Genomic DNA, 22,495 nt, shown 5'->3' with positions numbered 1-22,495 from the left:
CAGGGCAGCGTGGGGACAAAGGATGTAGGTTTAGCCGTATTTTAGCAAAAGAGGGTGGTTCCCCATCTCCAAGCCTCAACTACCCCAATGGGGTAGTTGGTGTAGTGGACAGTGGGTCCATTTCTCCCCTTTCCTTCTGTGTTGTTGAGAGGCCTAAAGAGTCCATACCTTGGGGCCCGGAAACAGGCCAGCCAGCCAGCCGAGGCTGCCACCTGCCACTCACCCGCGGTGCGGCGTGTCTTCCTTGCAGCGTCTGACTATGGAGTCATTTCCCGGGGGCTCTGCGGTGATTGACATGATACTGCTGCGGCTCCGGTGGGGCTGCTGTGAACACGGTACAGCTGTGTTACCGGATATTTATCCGCAATGCCTTCATGGGCATAAATATTATATACGCGGGAACTAAATTTAACTTGGGGATGTTCCCACTCCGGCTTGGGCAGCGCAGGCTGAGCAAGCTGGTCCCCAGCATGACCTTGGCTGGAGGAGGCTGAGCTCAGCCCTGGGGCAGTCAGCGGAGCTTGGAGCACAGCTGCTTCCACAGCTGTTGGCTGCGAGAAGCAGACGGGGACTGACTGAGCTGGGAGGCCTTGTGACCCTGTATGGGCTGGGTTCTGTGCCCCCCCCCCCCTGTACCTATCTGGCTGGCTGTGCTTTGGCCAGAGTGGATGTGAAGAGGGGTGTTTGGTGGGGGACAAATACCTGGGGTTTTGGCACAGGAGCTGATACCAGACTGTTGTAAATCCATTACCAAATTTCTACCTCCCTCAGGGTCTGATTTAAGAAGCTGAGCTGACATTTTTCCCAGGGCACCCCTCGGGCTTAGAATTTCTAATCTGGTGTCTTCTGCAGGGACAAATAGATAGCTGGATGTAATTGAAGGCTGGGATCCTGCCTAGCTCTGTCCAGAAGTGGGGGTGTTCCCTCTGTTGCTGCTCCAGCAGCCCCCTACCCTGCCTGCTGCCTCCCAGGATAGTGGCCTGGATTGCCTGGGGCTGTGAAGTTGCAGAATTTTGGGCATCTTTTGCCACCGTCCCTTAGGAGGCCTCCTAAGTCTCCTCCTCCCATCAAGTGTTAAACTGGGAAAGGAGATGGCAGGAAGGTGTGAATACATTGCTGAGCCGGGGAAAAGAGAAACTTCTTTAAATAAACATCAGCAAGGCCCCAGGCTCAGCCCGGGGACTCAGATGGTGTGCAAGAGGAGTGGGAACCAGGGCCAGCTCACCATCTTGGAGAAAGAGCTGGTGACAGGCAGCGAGCGGGAAGAACTGGGGCTGCCGTCTGTGAAGTCCTCTTCGTGCCCCTTGACTGTCCTCATCAGAGCCACAGGAAGCAGGGATGAAAGAAAAGGGAGGGGGAGGAAAGTTAAAGCCTGTAGCTGCGGTTCTGGGGGGTGATGGTACCCCCCACATGTGTGGAGGGGACAGAGCAACTCAGGAGCTTGCTCTGCCCTCTATGGTGTCCCCTGGAGCAACAACAGTGAAACCCTTACTCTACTGCTGGTGGCATTTTGCTTTAAAAAATCAGAATAATATATCCTGATCCTCCGGCGTCAGGCTGGCCAAGGGTGGTTCCAGTCAAGACTAAACCCCGTCACCTGTCTCTGAGGTCTCACAGAGGGGTCATCCTCCATGAAGAAGCATTGGGGAGACAGGAAAACTCTTGTCCTGTTTCCTTACCATCAAAACGGGTCTCACCGTTCCCTGCTGAACAAGGTGAGCTGAAGGCAGAGCATAGCAATAGGGGAAGCTTGTCACCTGAGCAAAGCCCTCTTTGTTGTCCCTTGTTCTCCAGGAGATGCTTGGCATTTGTGTGGCCATCTTCCTCAACTTTGGTGGGACATAAATTCCTCCACCTGCACCCTGAGGTGCCTAGACCTGTATGTGTGCACAGCGCTGTAGACACAGGTGCCCATTCTGTCCATGTGCCCCTCCCACTAGGTGGCCTGTCAGGCCTGATGAGCAGTGATGAGGCACGCCCACTAATCTGTTAGAAATTTCCACTTCTTTTTAAGGGGGGTTATTTTATCTGTGATCCACAGACCCCAGGACCTTTGCACATCACAGTTGGATAAAGACTGTGACACCCAATGTAGCTACAAGGAGAATTTAGGTTGGGACTTTTCTCTCCTTCCCTCTCCTAAGTCACTAACGTAGAATGAAGCTGAGGTGGTCGGGATGAAGCTCTGGACTGCGAAGTGGCTCTCTTTGTCTGAGGTCTCTCACTCTTAGCATTCTTTCTTGCACCCCACACTTTGCGGGTTCACCTTACTCTCTCTGCTCCTCACTTTGCCCATATCCATGAACTTAAATTCTCCCATTTCCAGGCTCCAATTAAATTGATGTCCCAAACTTCTTTCCCTCCTGGGGTGACACTTGACACTTTCTACCTCCTCCCTGTGACCCTGCTCTGGGTATATGGGCTGTAGGGCACATCCTGAAACCTTCCAGCTCCTTCCACATAGCAAGAGCATCATCTGTCTTGCAAACCTTCCCTTGCAGGGCTGGTGTGAGGCTGAAAGAGGAGTCCTGAAGATAGTATGCATTGGAAAACCAGGCATTTATGACTGAACTGGCAGCCTCACACTGCTGGGCACTGCCAGCCAGAATCTTGGATGAGGAAGGTCAAAGGTCCCCTTGCTGATGAGCTCAATTCAAGACTTAGGGAGGTGACTCGGTTTATTGGTGCTGTATAAGTATGAGGACCTGAGTTTGGATCTCCAGCATCTATGTACATACTCAGAAAGTGTGCTTATAATTCCAGCACTCAGAAAGCAGAGACAAGTAACCTGGCTAGCTAGCTAGACTGCCCTTATCCATGAGCTCTGGATTCAATTGAGAGACCCTACCTCACTGAATAAAGCTGAAGAGCAAATGAAGAAGACTCCAAAGTCAGCCTTGAGTCTCTATACACACACATGCAAACCCACATGCGCATTCACATACACAGGACAAGCATACATCACACAAACACTCATGCAAAAAATAAATTAATTAAAGATGCTCCATTTGGCCAAGAGGGCCACAGAGGCAATGCACCAGTGGACAGACCACTGCACACTTTAAATGACGGCGAGCATTAGTGAGTGATGGATGCTCGCCACCCTGATACCCCTGAGGCCTAGCCCAGGTTGAACGTGCAGGGTCTGTCACTGCAGAGGGAGAAGCAGATGGAATGAGAGAGGCAGAGTGACAGATGAGCAAGGGCAAACAGGATCCGGGCAGCCCACTAACCTTGAAACTCAGATGCTTGCTTCATGCTGATGGGGGATTTGGCTCTCTGCAGCTGAAAGAGAGGGGAGGAGAAGACCCAAGACAGAAGGCATGAATCAAACAAGGCCCTAGACACACGTCACTGCAGCTAAGAGAAAAATAAAACAAGCCGCCTGATCCACAGCTTCTTGGCCCATACGTGTGGTGCCAGTCTCCTGTGGGTGGGAGAAGATGTGGTCTGCCCCCCTTGGGGCCTGGATTAGTCAACTGGTTCAGATGAGCCTCCTCCGAGGAAGCCCCTGAACAGGGATCTAAAATACTGAGGTTCAGGAGCACTGTATACCAAGATGACACACATGCAGGGGACCTCCATGAGAGGCTGGGCTCCAGGGAAGCTGCCTGCCACCTTTGGTCACATGTATGACCTTCTCCCATGAACATAGAGAGGCAGGGATAATTAGTTTCTGATGAGGTGGTCCTATCCATGCAACTGTCCGTCTACCTATTCATTTACTATCTACCCACTTATCAATGCACCATCCATCCATGCAGGGAAATATTTATTCATTGACATATCTACTCATCATTAATCCATCCATCCATCCACCCACCCACCCACCCACCCACCCACCCATCCATCCACCTTCCTTTATCTATCCATGTAACTACCCATTCATTTATACAGCCATTCACCATCCATCCGTTTATCCACCCATTCATCCATTATCCATGTAACTATCTACCCATTAGTCAACCATTCATCCATCTATCAATGCATTATCAATCTATGAAACCACCCATAAAAACACCCATCCATCCATCCATCCATCCATCCATCCATCCATCCATCCACTCTATTATCCATCCATGTAACCATATCCATTCATCCATGTAATCATCTATCCTTCATTCTTCTATCCACTAATCTATCTACCTATCCTTCAATCCATCATCTATTCATCCATCATTCATCCACATAACAATATATCCATCCATACACGCACACCTCTATCCCCATCTATTCATCTCTCCATTGTCCGTCTGTGTAATGATCCATCCATTCACATATCTACTCATCATCCATTCACCCCCAACAATTCATCCTCCCATTCACCAGTCTACCATTTATCCATGTAACTATCCAACCACCCATCCTCCCATCCACCAATACAGCCATCATTCCATCTATCCATGTAATCATTTCATCCATCAATCCATCCATCCATCACTCACCCATTCATCAGTCCACCATCCATTCTTGTAACCATCCATCCATATGCCCAGGCAGCCATCATCTACCATCCTATCCATCCATGTAACCAACCATCATTATTCCATCCATTATCCACCCATGTAATTATCCGTTCATTCATCATTCATTCATTCTCCCATTCATCCAGCCCTTCATCCTCCTACCTACACAACATTCCATGCATGCATACATTCATCCATCAATGTAACCACCCATCCATTCTCCCATTCACCTGACCACTGACTCATGAGCTCTCTCAAAATCAACCACATGCTGCCGGGCGGTGGTGGCGCACGCCTTTAATCCCAGCACTCGGGAGGCAGAGGCAGGCGGATCTCTGTGAGTTCGAGACCAGCCTGGTCTACAAGAGCTAGTTCCAGGACAGGTCCAAAACCACAGAGAAACCCTGTCTCCAAAAAACAAAAAAAAAATCAGCCACATGCCATGGATCTCCATGGGCACCCATTAAAGTAGTAGACAGTGTTTCTGCTGTGGCATTAGCTGCCGACATGGGGCCTGGGAAAGGAATCTGAAGACAGTTTTCTTACACACTTGCTTTCGAAACAAATGAAGATCACAAGCAGGAATGATTTCTGTCCAGGGATATAACAGGTCAGGACATAACCAAGCAGAGTCAGGTGCCATCTCTACCTGCATAGGGCTCCGATGCTACCATTTGCCTCCCACCCTTGCTCCTGGGTACCTGGATGCCCTTTAGGTTCATCCGGCGCCGGGGTGGGTGGTAGGGCAGAAAATATTTGCTGTCTTCGGGAGATTCTTCTGAGGTTGAAGAATCATCGGCTTCTTGGCCATTGGTCCTGAGGCTGGTGTCTCCAAGGTTCTGAGAGATGATGGTGGCAGGGAGGTGTCTAGGTAGACTCTGTGGCAGAGGGAAGAGCATGAGGGAGAGCTGGCAATAGGCACAAGGCAGATTGGCCAACAGGCTATTTTTCCCTTGGGTACCCAAGCTTGACACTCAGCCTGGGCTGTTCTTTTCTGACTCCCCGAATGTCCATTTGGATGCCATGGCTTGTCAGCACACCTTGACATGGGTCTGTCCCTTCTTGCTACATCTCCTGTTCTCAGTCCAACAGACAGTTGGGACCATCACTTGCTAGGCACCTTGCTGGCTGCATCTGCCCCTCTGTCTTGGCTCATGAAATCTCTAGGGACAGGATGCCACCTGTGCTTCTCCTTGCTCACTATGGGTGGGAGAGCTTCAGTTCCATGGAGACATCTAGAAGTTACTCATTAAGGTGGCTTGTGTCTGGTGCTGGGCTGACTATAGAGAGGCCTGGGCGGGGATCACGCAAATTACAAGCTGTCATGTCCTCAGGATGAAATCATAGCACAGGGGCTCCTGAATTCCATTACAGGGGCCGGGGAAGGTCTCCCTGGGAAAGAGCTACATTAGCAAGACTGAAAGCCGAGGGGGTGGCATATGTGGTCAGGAGAAGTAGGGCTAGGGGGCTTCCAGGTGGGGCCTGTGGCCTCTAGAACTCCTCAAGCAAGGAGTCTTTCTGGAACCCAAAAGGAAAGGCCTCCTCCAGGGGTTTAATGATGCCTTTGAGCTTGAAATAGACAACCCTGTTCAGACGCCATGATTTTGCCTGTGCCCAGCTCTTGATTCTCTATCCCCTTTCTTTGAAAGTGAGAATCTAATTGCATAGCACTTGCCGTCAGGGCAGTTCCTATGCTGTGTGTGTGTAATGTTTCTACATGTGTGTGAGGTGTGCATATGTATACGAAGGCCAGAGGACAACCTTTAGAGTCACAACTGATGCCATCGTTTTTGAGGCAGAGTCTCTCACCAGACCTGGAACTCACCCAATAGTACAGAGTGGCTGGCCAGTGTGGTCCAGGGATGTGAGCGTCTCACCTCCCCAGTGCTGGGATTGCAGGTATGTGCCACCATGCTTGGCTTTTTGATTTCTAAATGTATATTCTAAGGCTTGAAGTCAGCTCCTCATGCCTGTCTGGGAAGCACTTTGCCTACAGGGCCATCTTCCCAGCTTGAGATGTGGTATTTTTATGGGATTATGCAGCCTCTGCCCAGGACAGAGTCTGGGGAACCTTCAGCTACCGCAATCACATCACCCGAAGGGATGGCAGCAGTGTTCCTTCATTTCCAGGTGTCATGGGGGCTCCTGGGAGATGCAGTTCTGCACCCACCTCACTGACTGTTAATGAGTTTTCACCCGTGGGTACCAGTGACTTTAATAAGCACAGAGTATCTTAATCATGATGACCTTAACATTATCAGACAGTGCCAAGGGAAGGCCACTGCCGGCTGTGGTCCATAGACAGCCATGCCAGCTTGGAAAAGTGATCTGAGTCACTCAGCCAGGAGGTGGCAACCCAAATGTCATCGAAACTTCGAGGGTGCTAGTTCTATCCTTCTTGGGACTGCGTGGGTCTCAGGGATAGAACTGAGGTCACCAGACATGGTGACAAAGACCATTACCTACTGGGCCATTTCACAGACTCTTAACTTTGAAATGAGTGGCTCCCACCCAATTCTGTGCACAGGCCTTAGTGCACGCATGTTCATGTGTGCAACACATACACACAAGCATGCATACACACACATACACACAAATGGGTCAGAGGGCAGGGGACACAAGACACAATGATGATGGTGTGAGATGGGGTTGCCCTGGTCAGCCATCAACGGGGATCTGAAGGACACCCGGCTGTGGGTATGGGGACGTGGCTGGCTAAGTTTACCTGGTCTAGAGTGCCGCTGTCCTTGGACAGGCGCCGGAGCTTGCTCTCTAGGTTGACAATGCAGGCCTCCCTCCGCACCATCTCGATTCGCATCTCATCGTTCTTCTCCTCCAGCTCACGGATCTGCTTCCGGTACTTGTCCTTCTCAATCAAGCACTGTGAGTACTGGGTCTGTGCCTCATCTCGGGAGTGGAAGGCCTGCCGGGAAGAGCCATGTGCTCACCACAAGTGAAGTAAAATGTGCGTTACCTCTCGTTCAGACATCAAGCAAAGGGACCCTGTGCATTTCTCTTCCTTTTCCCGAGAGAGATTATAGATTGAACCTAGGGTTGTGTGCATACTAAGTATGTGCTCTGCCATTGGGCCACACCCCAGCCCCTCACTGGGGGATTCTAGGCAGGTGCTCTACCACTGAGCCACACCCCAGCCCCTCACTGGGGATTCTAGGTACACATTCTACCATATCCATCCAACTCCAGCTATCTTACTACTTTGTATTTTGAGGTAGGGTCTCACTAAGTTGCCCAACACTTGTTGAGCTCACTCCTGTAGTCTCAACAGGCCTTGAGTTTATGATCCTACCGTTTCTGCCTTCTAAATGCTGAGAGGGCTAGCCTGCACTAGCACACTCAACTTATCCCTGAAGCTTGGGCATGCCATGCTCTCTCTTTTGTATTCTGCAATCCTACAACTGTACAGCCCGTTCTTGTCATGTAGTAGGTACAATTGTGAAGAGCTGTGTCCTACCTCCCCTCCCTCAGGGTCTGCACCATGCCTGTGTGGGTGGGGCACTGCTTTGGTAACTATTCACATCTTACATATGAGGACATATGTAATACCTTGCCTGGGTCATACACTTTATGAGTACCTGAACTGGAATTTAACTTCCTCATTTTACCAAAGAGACCAGGTAAGCACCATGTTCTTATGGGAACCACTGGGGTGCAGCTCAGGCTCCCATGATTCCCTACGGACTGTGTATTATGACCCCCTTGTCCTGTGATAGAATTTATCTCTAAGCTAGAGACAGAAAAGATAGACTCATGAGGAAGCACTGTGTGGTCGGGGACGTGAACCACATGACCTCAGACCATAGTCAAATAGATTCCATGTGCCATGGGCACTGCTGGGCATCCTCATGGTCCACCATATCCAGGGTGGCACTGTACCTGGTCACGCTCTCGCTCCACCTCCTCCAGCTGCAGCATGACTGTGTTCATGCGGTGCTTGTACATTTCACAGTCCTTCCCCAGAGTTGAGCACTTGAGCTCCAGATCTTCCTTCTCCTCCAGGTACTGCCCAGAACAGGAGACAGCAATATAGAAGAAGCAAGTCATCAGTAAGTTAAGGAGAGAAGCTCTCTCTCTCTCTCTGTATGTGTGTATGGTGTATGCGTGTGGTGTGTGTCTGTGTGTGTGGTGTGTATGTGTTGTGTGCTGTGTGTGTTGTATGTGTGTGTTGTGTGCATGTGGTATGTGTGTGTTGTGTGTGTGTTGTGTATGTGTGTATGGTGTATGTGTGTGGTGTATGCATGTGGTGTGTATGTGTTGTGTGCATGCGGTATGTGTATGTTGTGTGTGTGTGGTGTGTTTGTGTGTGTCGTATGTGTGTGTGGTGTTTGTGGTATGTATGTATACGCATGTGTATGCATGTAAATCCATATGTGAATAGGGGTGCACATGGCCAGAGGCCAACATCAAGTTATCTTTCTCTTATTGCTCTTGAGACAGGGTCTCGCACTGAACCTGGAGCTCACTGATAGGGCAAGGATGGCTGGCCAGCCAGCCCCAGGCATCCTCTCCACCTCCCAAGGATGTCATCCTAGGATGACAGGTGTGTGCCACCATGTCTGGCCTAAAAAAAAATGGATTCCAGGAATCTAAATCCTTATTCTTGCATTTTACAGTCTGAGTCATTTCCCCAGTCAACGACTGTTTGCTCAGTGCCTGCAGTTGGCGTATCCTCTCCCAGAGTTGGTGTGCTAATTTGGTCTTGATTGCCAGTTATCTCATCAAAAGGGACTATAGGAGGAGGCTCGCCAATCACCAGTGTATTGTTGAGGGATGGACCATGGAGACACATACTTGGTGGCTGCTTGGACACTCATCATTTACAAACCACAATGGGGCTGGATGCTGGCATAGCAATTCAGACCAGGGTTTGATATCAGAGATTCCTGTTAACACGCATCCATGCACCCTGCTGGGGAAGCACCCAGCTGGCTGCAATCCTAAGTCTATGGTGCTCCCACCTTGTCCCGCAGCTCCTCCGCCTGGCGGACTTCCTCCTGTAGGTTGTAAATTTTGTTGACCAGTTCCTGCCGATCCTCTAGCGCCTCCTTCCGGTCATGCTCCAGGATGTCCAAGATGGCCTTGTCTGAGTCAGGCAGACTGCGCTTGCCAGCCTGGGTGGCATTGGGGATGGAGGTGAGGACAGAAGGAGGAGGACAAAAGGGCTAAGTCCCAGGCAGGCCCAAGACAGCAGATTTTGTGGCAGGAAAGCAGATGCACTAGGGGATTGTCCTGGGTCTTTCAGCAGCGTATTATCATTTTATTTTTAGTTTATTACCTGTAAAGAAGCAGGGAGTCCGGAGCCCATTGTTCCCTCCCAGTTCTTACTGGAGCCCAGAGAAGCATCTGTGACTCCTTGAGACACTTCAGAGGGGACAAAAAAGGGGACACCTCTGCATTCAGCTATCCCTATCCCCATGAAATATCAACTAACCAAATCTTGCTAATCTAGAACTCGGTCTCTGCTCCAAGAGCCCTGAGCCCCAGGCAGTTCTAGGGGATGTTCTAGAAGGATGGAGATGCGTTTTCTTCCTTTTCAGATATATTTTGGAGTACTGACCCCCAATGATATCTCCTTCTGTACCCACACAGTTTTGAGGTGACAAATGTGAGAGGCCCTTGACGTTGGAGCACAGGAAATGACATTCAGTAGAGTATTCAGGGATCTCTAAGGTTTCCCGAATGTTCTCTTGTTCCAGAACTGGGACATTGGTTTCCATGTGGATGATATTCTTATTCGTCATTTTTTTCCTGTAAGTATTATCACCCATAACAAGGGCTGAGATTGGAGTTCAGTGATAGACTTTGCCTAGAATGTTCAAGGTACTGCCAACAGTGCTAGGGAGTGAACCCAGGGTACTGGACGTCTGAGTCAGAGACTCTACCACTGAGCCACACCCCAGCCCCTCACTGGGGGATTCTAGACAGGTGCTCTACCACTGAGCCACACCCCAGCCCCTCACTGGGAGATTCTAGACAGGTGCTCTACCACTGAACTATATTATCATCATTCCTCTTTAAACTTTTTAAATTTTAGACATTTCATTAAATTGCCCCGTTTGTCCTTAACCTTACTCTATTGTCCTAGGGAGGCCTCAAACTTGCAAAAATCTAGCCTCAGCCTCCCAAGTAGCAGGGATGATAGATCTGCACCACTAGACCAGACAAAACAAAAACAACAATAAAAAACTCCAAAATAGACAAAGAAAAACCTACCTGTTTTCTACAAAAACCCCGAAACCCCAAACCCCAAAAGCAAGCAACCAACCAAACAAAAAACCCTGCCAAGAGGGTTTCTAGTCACTTCTACTTTCCATCCGAAGAGTGTGCAGCTCCAAGGCTGACGAGCATTGGCTGTGACCCTGTAGCTACTAAGCTAGGACTTGGTATTCATCCTCTAGCAGGTGCACAACCCTGCCCCCCCCCACCTGCCTCCCCCTCACCTACGTAAGGATACTGCTTCTCACCTGGATGATGGACTGCAGCTCCTGGATCTTGGTCTTCAGCATCTCGTTCTCCCGCTCCAGTTCCAGGACCTGCTCCTTCTTGGGCCGGTTCTCAATGTCGTTCTTGAGCTTCAGGGACTGATTTCTCTCCAGCTTACATTCCTCCTCCATCTTGTTCAATCGATGCTTGAGTTGGTCAATCTGAAAATACCCATGTCAGCAGAGGGTTGAGGATGGCTGGCAAGAGATGCTGGGAAGAAGGTGAGGAAATGGCTCGCCATCTGAGTGCTTGCCACCTGAGCATCAGGACCTGAGTTTGGATCCCTAGTGCCCATATCAAAAACTAGGCATGGTGGTAAGTGCCTTTAATCCAAGTGTTGGGAAGGTAGAAACAGGCCTGGGCTCACTGGCTGGCCAGCCTAGCCTACTAGGTGAGATGCAGGACAGTGAGAGCCCCTGTGTCAAAATACGAGGGGCGTGGTGCGTGAGAAAAGATGGCTGAAGTTGTCCTGTGGTCTTCACACTCACACTTCCATACTTGCATATGAATTCCCTAATGCATGCAACTTTCCTCAGTATCTATACATCTATCTATCCATCCTTCCATCCATCCGTCCATCTGTCCGTTCATCCATACACCATCTGTCCATATTTCCATCCATCAATCCACCTATACATCCGTCTATCCGTCCATCTGTCCCTCCATCTGTCCATCCATCCATGCATCTGTCCATTCGTCTGTCCATCTGCCCATCCATCCATCCATCCTTCCCTCCATCATCCATCCATCCATCTATCCATCCATCCTTCCATCCATCTGTCCATCCATCCATTTATCCATCCATCCATCTATCCATCCATCCTTCCATCCATCTGTCCAGCCATCCATCTGCCCATTCGTCTGTCCATTATCAGTCTGTCCATCAATCCATCCATCCATCCATCCATCCATCCATCCATCCCATCTTTTGGAGCATAACTCAAAATAAAGTTCTAATAAAGAAACTTCTAAGTCTCCACTACAGGCTGTTTTCCCCAAATCCCACATAAACATCCCAGAGGCCTCCTCTTCTTGATCCTTGTAAAACAATTTCTATTCAGCATCATTGGAGTTCAGCTCAAGGAAGTTTTCTCAGGCTGGGATCAGACTTCATCTTACACATATATGAGACTTACTTTGCTAAAAACTGATGATGTTATCTCAGCAATCCTAGAGCACAAATACCATTTCCTTTATCATCTTGTACAAATGAGAAAAAAACCAAGGAACAAGCAAATCAACAAACAACTCCCAATCCCTAAAGCCATAGCTAATAAGGCCATAAAATCAGAAGTGAAAACCTGAACTCTGGAAGATAAAATGTCCTAAAAAAGATTTACTTATTTTATGGGTATGAGTGTTTTGTTTGCACGTGTGTCTGCACCACATACGTGCCTAGTGCTCATGAAGGCCAGAAGAGAGCATCAAACATCTTTGGAACCGGAGTCACAGATGGCTGCAAGCTGCCATGTGGGTGCTGGGAACTGAATCTAGGTCCTCTGGAAGAGCATCACACGCTCTTAACCACTAAGCCATCTCTACAGCCCTCCCTTATTTTCCTAGGCACGGTCTTGTTGTGTAACCAGGCTGGACTCCAACTTGTTATATAGCTAGTGCTGGCCTTGAACTTATGATTCTCTTACCTCATTCTTCCTAGTGTTGAGAGTATAAGCATGCACCCTCAATGCCTGGCTTCATGCTCTTAACTGAAATGAAGACTCAGTCTACCTGAATTCCCACAGCTTGTTTACTGACCAGTCTACTTCATTAAATTGAACGTGACCCAAGCAGAACTCAGGTTATTTATCCCCACGTCCCCTGCAGTGCTTAGCATAGTGTCTTACTCATGGCAGGTGCTTAATAAATATCCCAAGAATCTGCTTTCCACCAGGCAGCCAGAGCAAGCCTCCTGAGAGGTAAATAAGCTGTCATGTCCCAGCTCGCAATCCGTCAGGGGTTTCCTGTCCCTGGGAGGATAAATCCCAGAGTTCTTACCATATCCCTGTGATCTGAACCCACACCATATTCTCCTCCCTCTTTTGTGCCACTTGCTCATTGGACTCCAGGCCCACTGTTTCTGCAGCCATTTAAGAAGACAGAAAGAGACAAGAGGATCCTCTACTTGGTCCCCACCCTCATTTCCGTCCCTGACTTGCATGCCTTGCTTTCTTACTCCCTTATTTTTGCAAAAAATATTTATTGCATGTATTAATTATGCATGACAATGGGTTTCATTCTGACATTTTCATGCATGTATACTTTTTATTATTTATTTATTTGTTTTTTTTATTATATTAACCCTATTTATCTCTTTTGTCCCCTCCCACTCTGCCTGATTCCCTTTCTCTTCCCAACTAGTTCCCCCCTTTAGGGGACCCAGTGATTTTCATTAGGGTTGCTTTATAGGGGCTGAGTGAAGGGCTATTGACAGGAATATGGACACCTTACCACTGATTACACTACTGAAGGAAATAGCTCCCCCTTCTTCAGTAGCCATGGACTGTTTATAGCTCCTTAGGGTGGACTCGGGGATCATGGACCCTCTTCCCTTCCCTGGCAAGGTGCTGATGGGCTCAATCTTGTGCATTTAATCACAGCTACTGGGAGTTCACGAGTGCAACGGCCAGGTAATGTCAGACACTGTTCCGCAACATTCCACCTCTCCTGGGCTCTTCTGTTCTTTCTGTCCATTTCCCATGGTGCTTTTGCACCTTTAGGGGAGCGATAAGTAGCATCCCTCACTGTCGCCTCATTCTTCATCCTCCTTCTTACTTTTAGACAGGGTTTTACTCTCTTGTTATATAGCATGGGCTGAGATGGCAGGGAGACTTTTGATCCTCATGCCTCAGCTTCCCGAGCACTGGGATTACAGGTGTAAACTTCTGCTCATGGCTTTATCCTCTATTCTTGATGCCTCCCAAACAATCAGGTGGATAATTCTTGAGTTCCATGGAGGCATCTTATTTTTAGGGTTCATGTACCTGGAGCACAGCTAGGAATATGGTAGGGATCAATAAAACAAGGGGAAGATGAGAACACAGTGACATAGGCCTGTAATCCCAGAATGTATGAGGCTGGGGCAGGAGGATTGTGGGTTCAAGGCCAGACTGGGCTACATAGTGAAACCCTGTCTCAGGGGAAAAAAAAACAAACCAAACAGACAAAGAAAAAATTTAAATGAGGCAAATCTCTTTCCTCGTCTCCACTTAGGAGGCATTAAACCGATCAACCATTTGGCTGCCCCCCCCCCCCCCCGCCCCAATAAACATACTGATTATCTCATGTGCCAGCAAGTACGCTGAGCTCTGCGAATACAGGCCCTCAGGAGTGTACATCTGCCTGACAGGTGCTACTCATCTTCTCTAAGTTTTGTGAGCATTACAATATGCACCCTGGGTCTCCTGGGTCCCCTCATACACCTTCAGCCCCGAGTCTCCAAAGTCTCTCCCTCTTTCCTGGCGCTGGTTCTGTGTGCACGAGTCTGCACACGTGGATCTAGGTTTCCTCCCTTCCCGTGAGCCTTTATTACGAACGAGCCTGAAGCTATTCAGGGTGTATATAGACCCATCGCCCTCTGACCACCATGTATGTTTCTGCACTTGGGCAGAGTGTATCTAGGTGGATGACTAAGCCGCTAAGGGCTATTGGCTTGAAATACACTGGTGCGCCGTGGCTCTAGAGTCCGAGAGCCTGTACCTCTCCTGCCCCGCCCCGCCCATATCCCCTCGCTTGTCTGGGACACAAAGCTGGGGCAGGGCTGTGTGGCATGTCTGCATTTACCCTTTTAGAGATCTTGAGTGTCCGGGACATTTGTTTCCCCTTCCCTCAGGTCAGCCGGAGCCCAGGTACCCCACCTCGAGCTGGAGGTCGCGGCTCCTCATCACCGCCATGTTTTTCTCCTCACTGAGCTGGGCGTAGCGCATGGCTATGTTGTAGTTGTCATCCTTGACCTTGACCAGCTCGTCGTTGTAGCTGTCCCGCTCCTCCTTCATCTTGTAGTACCGCTCCTGGAAGGTCAGCAGCTCCACACGCGTCAGGGTTAGCTGCTTCTTCTCATCCTCCAGCTGCCGGGACTTGGCCAGCAGCTCGCAGCGCTGAAGGTCCTTGGCTTTCACCTGCTGCTGCAGTTTGATGACCTCATTCATCAGGAAGTGCGTGAGGCCCTCATGGCCCTCCTCCACTGTGGAGAGGGGTATCCAGTCAGGCCTGAGCATGCGGCAGGAACGGGGGCATTTATTCACGCATACACTCACCGTGATGGTCTACATTGCCAAATGGACTGGATCTAGAATTACCGAGAAGGCAAACTTCTAGGCGTGTCTGTGAGGAATTATCTAGATGAGGTTAACTAAGGTGTCAAGACCTGCCCTAACTGGGGGCCACACTGTCCCCTAGACTGGGGTCCTGTACTGAATAAAAAGGAGAAAGTGAGCTGAGCACCAGCATCTGTCTCTCTGTTTCCTTACCATGGGTGCCATGGGACCAGCTGCCTCATGCTCCTGCCACCATGCCCTCCCCACCATGATGGACTTGTAGCCTCAAAAAAGGAACCTTGCTTCTTTAAATCGCTTTAGTATTATGTTGTGGGAACAAGAAAAGCCACTAATATACCCAACAACATTTTATTTGTTTATTTTTTGTAATGCTGTGGACCAAACTAGACCACTGAGTTGTAACTCCAGTGTTGCTGAGTTGTCCAGGTTGACCTTCAACTTGAATTTGCCTATCTCAGTCTCCTAAGTATCTGGGATTATAAGCCTGTGCTACCAGGTTTGGTAGCTTACTAAGCTCTTACTTCCTGCTAGGCAGTGGGGGTTCCAGGTGAGCCAAACAGGCCTTGGTTGTAGTAGACCTTACTGCATAGTAAGAAAGACAGATGTTTAAAAAAATATCAAATGATGACGATCATATAAGCATGAGGATTCCACACATTATAGGGACGCCTGATCACAAGAGCGTCATGGGGAGAGGTAGGGGTTGAGTTTTGTAGGGACAGAGGAGCAATTTTGGAAAGAGAGGGAGGGAAGGAGGAAGAGAGAGGGAGAGGAGGGGCCGAAAATAGTCTGGATGAACTGGAGAGTGTAGTGTGGAGGGACCTTGTGGTCACATTAAAGCCTGTGTCTTGGATCTGAGCTGGCAAAGGTGATGGCAGGAGAACTGGGGGACCACCACAGCAGGTCTTGGATGGGTAAAGGCTACTGATGGGATCTCGGGGTCTGGACACGAGGCAGCAAGTAAACCTATTCAAGGTTTTGTAGGAAGGATGATTCCGAGGGGAGCATGAACTGGTGCCATGACTCCAGCACCATTTGGGGGGATGGTTAATGAGCACCCAGTTCTCTTAGCCCTTATCTTGTGTCATCAGTTAAAGTAAGTGATGGGCAGCCCAAGAGTCCAGCTTGTCACTGTCCCTCAGAGGGACACACACACACACACACCCTCCTCTAGAATCCCCAAACCCCTGGTGGGCAAAGCCACTTACCCACAATGGTGGAGAATCTCCGGGTGGGCTCCTTTCCAGTCACGAGCTTGTAAAGTTCTGGGTAGTAAAACTCTAGACTCTCCAGGAAGACCACGTAGCCCCTTTGTCCCTTGGTGTGAAGAATGTCCAACAACCGACCTTGGGGGGAAGGTTAGTTCAAACTGTGAGAACGTATTTAATTGGAGGCCAGTCTCCGTGCCTCACGCTAAACTTTCAATCCTTCCCAGCTCTAAGAAGACAGTTTTACCATTTCTCTCTCTCTCTCTTTTTCTGTGTGTGTGCTCGCGTGTGCACACGTGTGACTGAAGAACCCTCAAGTGCTAGCTCTTGCCTTCCACCTTACTTGAGACAGTCTCTCATTGGCCACTGAGAATTCCAGGCTAGCTGGTCTGTAGTTTGCAGAGATTCTCCTGTATCCATCTCCATCTCCTTGAAAAAAAACTGACTCTCCCTCGCCCAGAAAACACCAACTGCCAACAGCTCCCTAGCTCGGGGTGAGACATCATGAGACCCTCTCTTACCTAGACTGGTATTTTGGCTGGCTTTATCTTGTGTGGGTCTTGTATATGCAGTCATAGCTACTGCGAATTCATGTGTACAATAGTCCTGTCATGTCTGACGAATACTGTTGTTTTTTTTCCTTCAGACATCCACTGCCTTTGACTCCTACATTCTTTCTACTCCCTCTTTCTCAATGATCCCTGAGCCTTGGTGTGTGTGTGTGTGTGTGTGTGTGTGTGTGTGTGTGATATAAATGTCCTATAGTGAGGAATTTAAATGGTGTTACCAGATATCGGGGGAGGGGAGCAACGACTCTCTCTCAGACACCCTCTTTGGATTCCGTGCCTTTTGCTGATCTACAGTGTTCCAAGCAGGCTAGACTGGCTGACTAGTGAGCCCCAGCCTCTCTCCACCTCCCCGACACTAGGAATAAAGCATGACCCACTACCTAAAGTCTTATCACATTCTCATTCCCGAGTTATAGCATGGGGTCTGGACAATGCAAACCAAAGAGCCAGGCCTTTGGGAGAGTCCACAAGTGTTCAGAGTGTCAGTAAATTGATAAAATCTGGATAGATGGCTTTATTGCCAGAGAGAGGTATAAACAAGCAGTTTCAAAGATATTCCCAATCTACTAGAGCTATGAACCACAAAGGGTTTGGGGATGTAGCTCAGAGGTTGAGCAATTGCCTTGCACATGTAAGACCTTGGGTTTGATTCTCAAGTACCACAAAAGACAAAACCGAACCCACAAAGTAGAACAAAAAAGCTAAACATTCAGGCACCAGTTCTCCCGTTATTATGAAGGTTGGGAGTTTATGGCATACCAATCGCCTGCTCCCCAGGATTCAGAGCAGGAAGACAAAGATTTGCATGCTATGGTTTGAACACGAAATGTCTTCCAAAGGCTTGCATGTTTGAACATTTGGTCCCCAGCTAGTGGCTGTCTGGGACCGTTGTGGAACCTTTAAGAGGTGGAGTCTTGCTGGAGAAAGTCAGTCACTGGAGGAGGGTTTTGAGATTTTATAGCCCCACGCTATTTCCTGTTTATGCCCAGCTTCCTGCGTGTAGATGCAATGTGACCAGCCATGCTAGTCTGAGTAATCTCTAACTTTGAGACCAAAAGACCCTTTCTGTCCTTTAAGCTGCTTCTTGTCAGATACCTTGTTACAGCGACGAGGAAGGTAACTAATACATGGAATAAGCTGGGAAAGTAAGTCATAGGAAAGGGGGAGGGGTCTGTTCTTTGGAGATCTTACACACCCTGGAGACATTTTTATGTAGAATCCTTCCAGCAGTTTCTAGCACCATTCCTACTTGCTGTGGTTTGGATTCTTTTTTGTCCTCCCAGAGGTTCATGTGTCAGGAGCTTGGTCCTGAATTCTAGAGAAGATACTTGGTGGGGGACCTTTAAGAGGTGGGGCCCAGAGGGGGATCCTAGAATCGTTCAAGGCTATGCTCCTGGAAAGTCTCTCTGGCCTGGTGATGGCATCTTTTTTCTCATCCACGTGTCCCCGCTATCATACGACATAAATAAGAGGTCTTTCACCAGAGCTGAGCTGAAACTGTGTTAAACACACTTTTTTTCCTTTATAAACTATCCTGCTTCAGGTTTTTGTTACATCAAAACACTACTTATTTCTCTTACTGTTTATACGTCGTGGTCTTTCTTTAAATATTTTCAGCTATCAAATCCCTCGAGGTTCCTAACACTCCACTGTTTCCCTCGGACAGAAAGGATCAGTTTCACTGTGTGTCGGTCTTGACTGTTTGGTTGAAGCTGCCTGGAGCACTGTGTTGAAAAGGATTCCAAAGTGGCGTCCAAGCTCAGTGGGAAAGCGTGCTGTGCTCAATTAAGGCTGGCTTCCATGGATACAAGAGACAGGGGAAGCATGCCGGCCTCTTGTCATCAGCCCTGCTGTGGGATGGGGATTTCCAAACCCTTCCGACTATGATCCACAGAAAGGAAAACATTGTGTAGTGTGACCCAGTGCCCAGCCCAGAGATGAGCACACAAGCGTGGGTACAAGAAAAAGCACAATAAAGTTGAGCAAGTCTTAGGAACCATTAGAAAGCCTGTGTATTTCTTCTCAGAAGATTATATTATATATATTTTTGTGGTGCTGGAGATGGAAACCAGGGCCTTGTGCATCCTAGGCACACACTCTACCATTGATTGGACCACACCCTCAGCCCCTCACTGGGGGATTCTAGGCTCGTGTTCAACCACATAGCTGCATCTCCCAGCAAAATAGTATTTTAAAACAAACATTACGTACATCAGCTCACAGAGGCACCCAATTATAGTAAAATACAGAGACTCACGTATTAAACAAATTTGTGATTTGGTACTAAATGACTTTCTTTATTAATGCATTAAACGGCACGTTTGCTCGACAGGTCTGATAACTGTCGTGAGGTCTAGGCAGGGGAGAGTGAAACCAGCACACGAGGGCACCTGCGGAGCTGTGATGTGGTCCAGACTTCACTGTTGTTTTCACTGTCGGCAGAGTCCCAGGTGTGACTAATCAGTAGTGTGATCTGTTGCCTGCTGACACGCATAAGGCAACGCTAAATGTCAGTGTTAGTTTGTTAAAGCAGACCATGTACCCTCCCCTGCAGGTTCATTGATTCTGAGTGCTGCACCCATCACGCTTAGACAGGGCAGGGAGTGGTCTAGTCATGTTGTTTCCTCCAGGTAGCACACTCCAACCTGCAGGGAGGACCAGGCTTACTCTGGTGAGGAAGTGCCAAGGCTTGTGCATCGTGAAACGTGGGTGATTCTCAAGGCCCCTCCCAGAGGTTTCCTAGGCAGGGACAATACTGGGGAAAGGAGAGACTCTTCAGTAGAGCTGCCTGTGAGTTGTACAGGAAGCTCCAGGGACACAGCTTTGGAAAGTCTGTCATTGCGCTGGGGTGGAATGTCTGTTCTGAAGCTGCTAAGTCACCTACGCTCCTGTGAGGGACCCACCACCCAGGCTCTTGTGGGGAGCCCCTCAATCAGTTTCTTATGAGGAGACCCTCACACTGTAAGGACCCCTTTTCTCACCCATACTCTTGCAAGCGACCCTCTCTCCATGCTCCTCAAATGAATCCTTCACCTACATTCCTGTAAAGAACACCATCCATGTGCATGTAACTCTGGTGTGGGACAATTGTCTATATTCTGTCAATTATATTTTAAATAAGCGCTGATTGGCCAGTAGCAAGGCAGGAAGTATAGGCAGGACAACCAGACAGGAAGTAGAGGTGGGTCAAAGAGAACAGGAGAATTCTGGGAAGAAGTAAGTAGATTTCACAGTCCTGGTCCTGCCACAGAAGAAGCAAGGTGTGACTACCTCTCTGAAAAAGGTACTGAGTCATGTGGCTAACACAGACAAGAATAATGGGCTAATATAAATTAGAAGAGTTAATAAGAAGCCCGAGCTAATGGGCCAATCAGTTTTATAACTAATGTAGACCTCTGTGTGATTTCTTTGGGATTTAATGATTGCAGGAACTGGGCAGGACAGAAAACTCAGTCAACATAACTCATTACCCATGTTCTTATAAGCAACCTTGATCAAGTAACTCCTTGGTTCCCTGAGACAGACTTGGGTAAAGTAGTGTTCTTGGTCTGTCATTGGTGTCTAGCTGGCTTGAGCAGACATTCAAGCCTTACTAGGAAAAATCAAGTAACACAACGTCTCTGGACCCCAGAATGAAATCCCTCAACTAGATGAGCCCCATCTTGATCCAGCTAAACGGGAAGCAATCCCTTGACTGGCCACGTGTGGCACACTCATTTTCCTACCTGCCCGGTTGATCTTGGATGGGAGCATGGGTGCGTTGAGCACCTCGTCTTCATCTTGCTCATCGATGACTTTGCACTGGCGCAGGTAGGGGGTGAGCTTAGCAGGGTTGATGTAGCGGCTCAGCATGTGCCGGTTGCATTCCACATTCTCCCAGAGGGCGTCCTCTTCATCCTTCAGTGTCTCCATGTAGTCATCCATAGCTGGCCCTCCTCCTGTGAGGAAGAAACCCCAACAAGGTTAATAAAAAAGCCTCTATGGAACAATGCTATAAAACGCTCGGGAGTGATGGCTAGAATATATCGCCAGACTAAGAAAAAAAAGTATAGCAGAGAAAAGTGAGTAGGACATATTGCCTTTTATCTGAGGGAGAAGGGGATGGGGACATAAATACAAGTATAAATTTTCTTACACACTAAACACAAAACAATAGAAAGATGAGCTGTAACATTTTTAAAGGATGGTTTAGAGGGAGAGAGGGAAGGTCCTGCCATTGGGGTGTGCTCTTCCCATACAGGTTTTATCTTACTAAGAATATATCTTTCTCCAAACAATATTTATATAATACCACTTGTTTTCAAATTCCACCCAAATAATACTACACTGTCTGTATCTCTTTTGATATTACTTTTTCCCCAGACTTTTTTAGGTGGGTATATATAGATCTAATTAGTTCAGTTTTTTTTTAAAATGTAGCTCTTCTGAGATATAACTCAAACACTGTTAAATTGCTCATTTTAGTTTAATGACTTAAAATATTTATTTATTATTTATATGTGTCCATGACAGTTTATGTCTACTTTGTATGTGTAGATGCGCAAGGAGGCCAGAAGAAGGTGTCTGAGTCCCTGGAACTGGAATTACAGATGGTTGTGAGCTGCTGATTTTGGTATCAGAACTGAATCTGGGTCCTCTGCAAGAGCAGTAAGTGCCTTTAGTCACTGCGCTCTGTCTCCAGCCTAAATGCCTTTTAAACACACTGTAGCATTGTTCATTCATCACAACGGCCTAATGTTTTTAGGGTATTTTTGTCTTTTCTAAAAGAACCCTTATACTTATTAGTGGTTACTCTTTTGAAGAAAATATTTCTTTGGATGATGATTCAGTTCTGTGGGTTTATGCATGTATACACGGTGCATTGCACATGCATGTATGTGGGTATGTGCACTTGGGTACACAAATGAAAGTTGCAGAACATCAGGTGTCCTGATCATCTCTTCTTTACTCCTTTGAGATGGAGTCACTCACTGAGTCTGGGGCAGGGTCTCTCACTGGGCCTGGAACGGGGCTGGCTGGGATCCATCAAACCTTATTGATCCTCTTGTCTCTGCTCCATCCACTGGAGTTACAGGTGTGAGCATCCTGACTGGCTTTTCACAGGGTGTCAGGTTCTGAATTCAGGTCCTTATGTTTATGCAACAATCACTCTCCACTGAGTTATCTCCCCAGCCCCAATAAGCAGCTACTTTTGATTTCTAAACTGTCCTCATCTGCAACCACAAACCTGCTTTCTGTCTGTGGTTTTGCCTAGGCACAGATTCAAAATTTGCAATCTTTTGTGCAGAGTTTCTTTCTCATACCATTTTCAAAGTTCTATCTTTTAAAAGCAAGTATCAATCTGCCCTCCCTCTCTCCCTCCCTCTCTTCCTTCCTCCCTGGCTCCCTCCCTTTCAAAACAGCTTTCTTTATTGAGCTATAATTCATGTGCCATGTGATTCATCTTTTTAATGTGTACAGTTCAGTGGTTCACAAAC

At 48.1% G+C, this 22,495-nt stretch overlaps 1 protein-coding gene across 2 annotated transcripts in view; it reads right to left on the bottom strand.

Annotated features, from left to right (window-relative positions):
• The window catches only part of Card11 (caspase recruitment domain family member 11), a 72,576-nt gene that overhangs the window by 19,761 nt on the left and 30,320 nt on the right, over positions 1 to 22,495 (bottom strand). For both annotated transcript variants that reach the window (XM_075974306.1, XM_075974296.1), the window contains exons 3-13: positions 20,744 to 20,956; positions 16,450 to 16,587; positions 14,822 to 15,147; positions 10,949 to 11,128; positions 9,443 to 9,595; positions 8,361 to 8,486; positions 7,192 to 7,389; positions 5,168 to 5,344; positions 3,234 to 3,285; positions 1,226 to 1,308; positions 224 to 324 (exon numbers count right to left, since the gene is read on the bottom strand). In XM_075974306.1, the coding sequence (XP_075830421.1) occupies positions 224 to 324; positions 1,226 to 1,308; positions 3,234 to 3,285; positions 5,168 to 5,344; positions 7,192 to 7,389; positions 8,361 to 8,486; positions 9,443 to 9,595; positions 10,949 to 11,128; positions 14,822 to 15,147; positions 16,450 to 16,587; positions 20,744 to 20,956 (1,747 nt within the window). The remainder of the gene's footprint in view (positions 1 to 223; positions 325 to 1,225; positions 1,309 to 3,233; positions 3,286 to 5,167; positions 5,345 to 7,191; positions 7,390 to 8,360; positions 8,487 to 9,442; positions 9,596 to 10,948; positions 11,129 to 14,821; positions 15,148 to 16,449; positions 16,588 to 20,743; positions 20,957 to 22,495) is intronic.

The sequence above is a fragment of the Microtus pennsylvanicus genome, chromosome 1, assembly GCF_037038515.1.
Source record: "Microtus pennsylvanicus isolate mMicPen1 chromosome 1, mMicPen1.hap1, whole genome shotgun sequence".
NCBI lineage: Eukaryota > Metazoa > Chordata > Mammalia > Rodentia > Cricetidae > Microtus > Microtus pennsylvanicus.
This window is presented reverse-complemented; position numbering and strand designations above follow the sequence as displayed.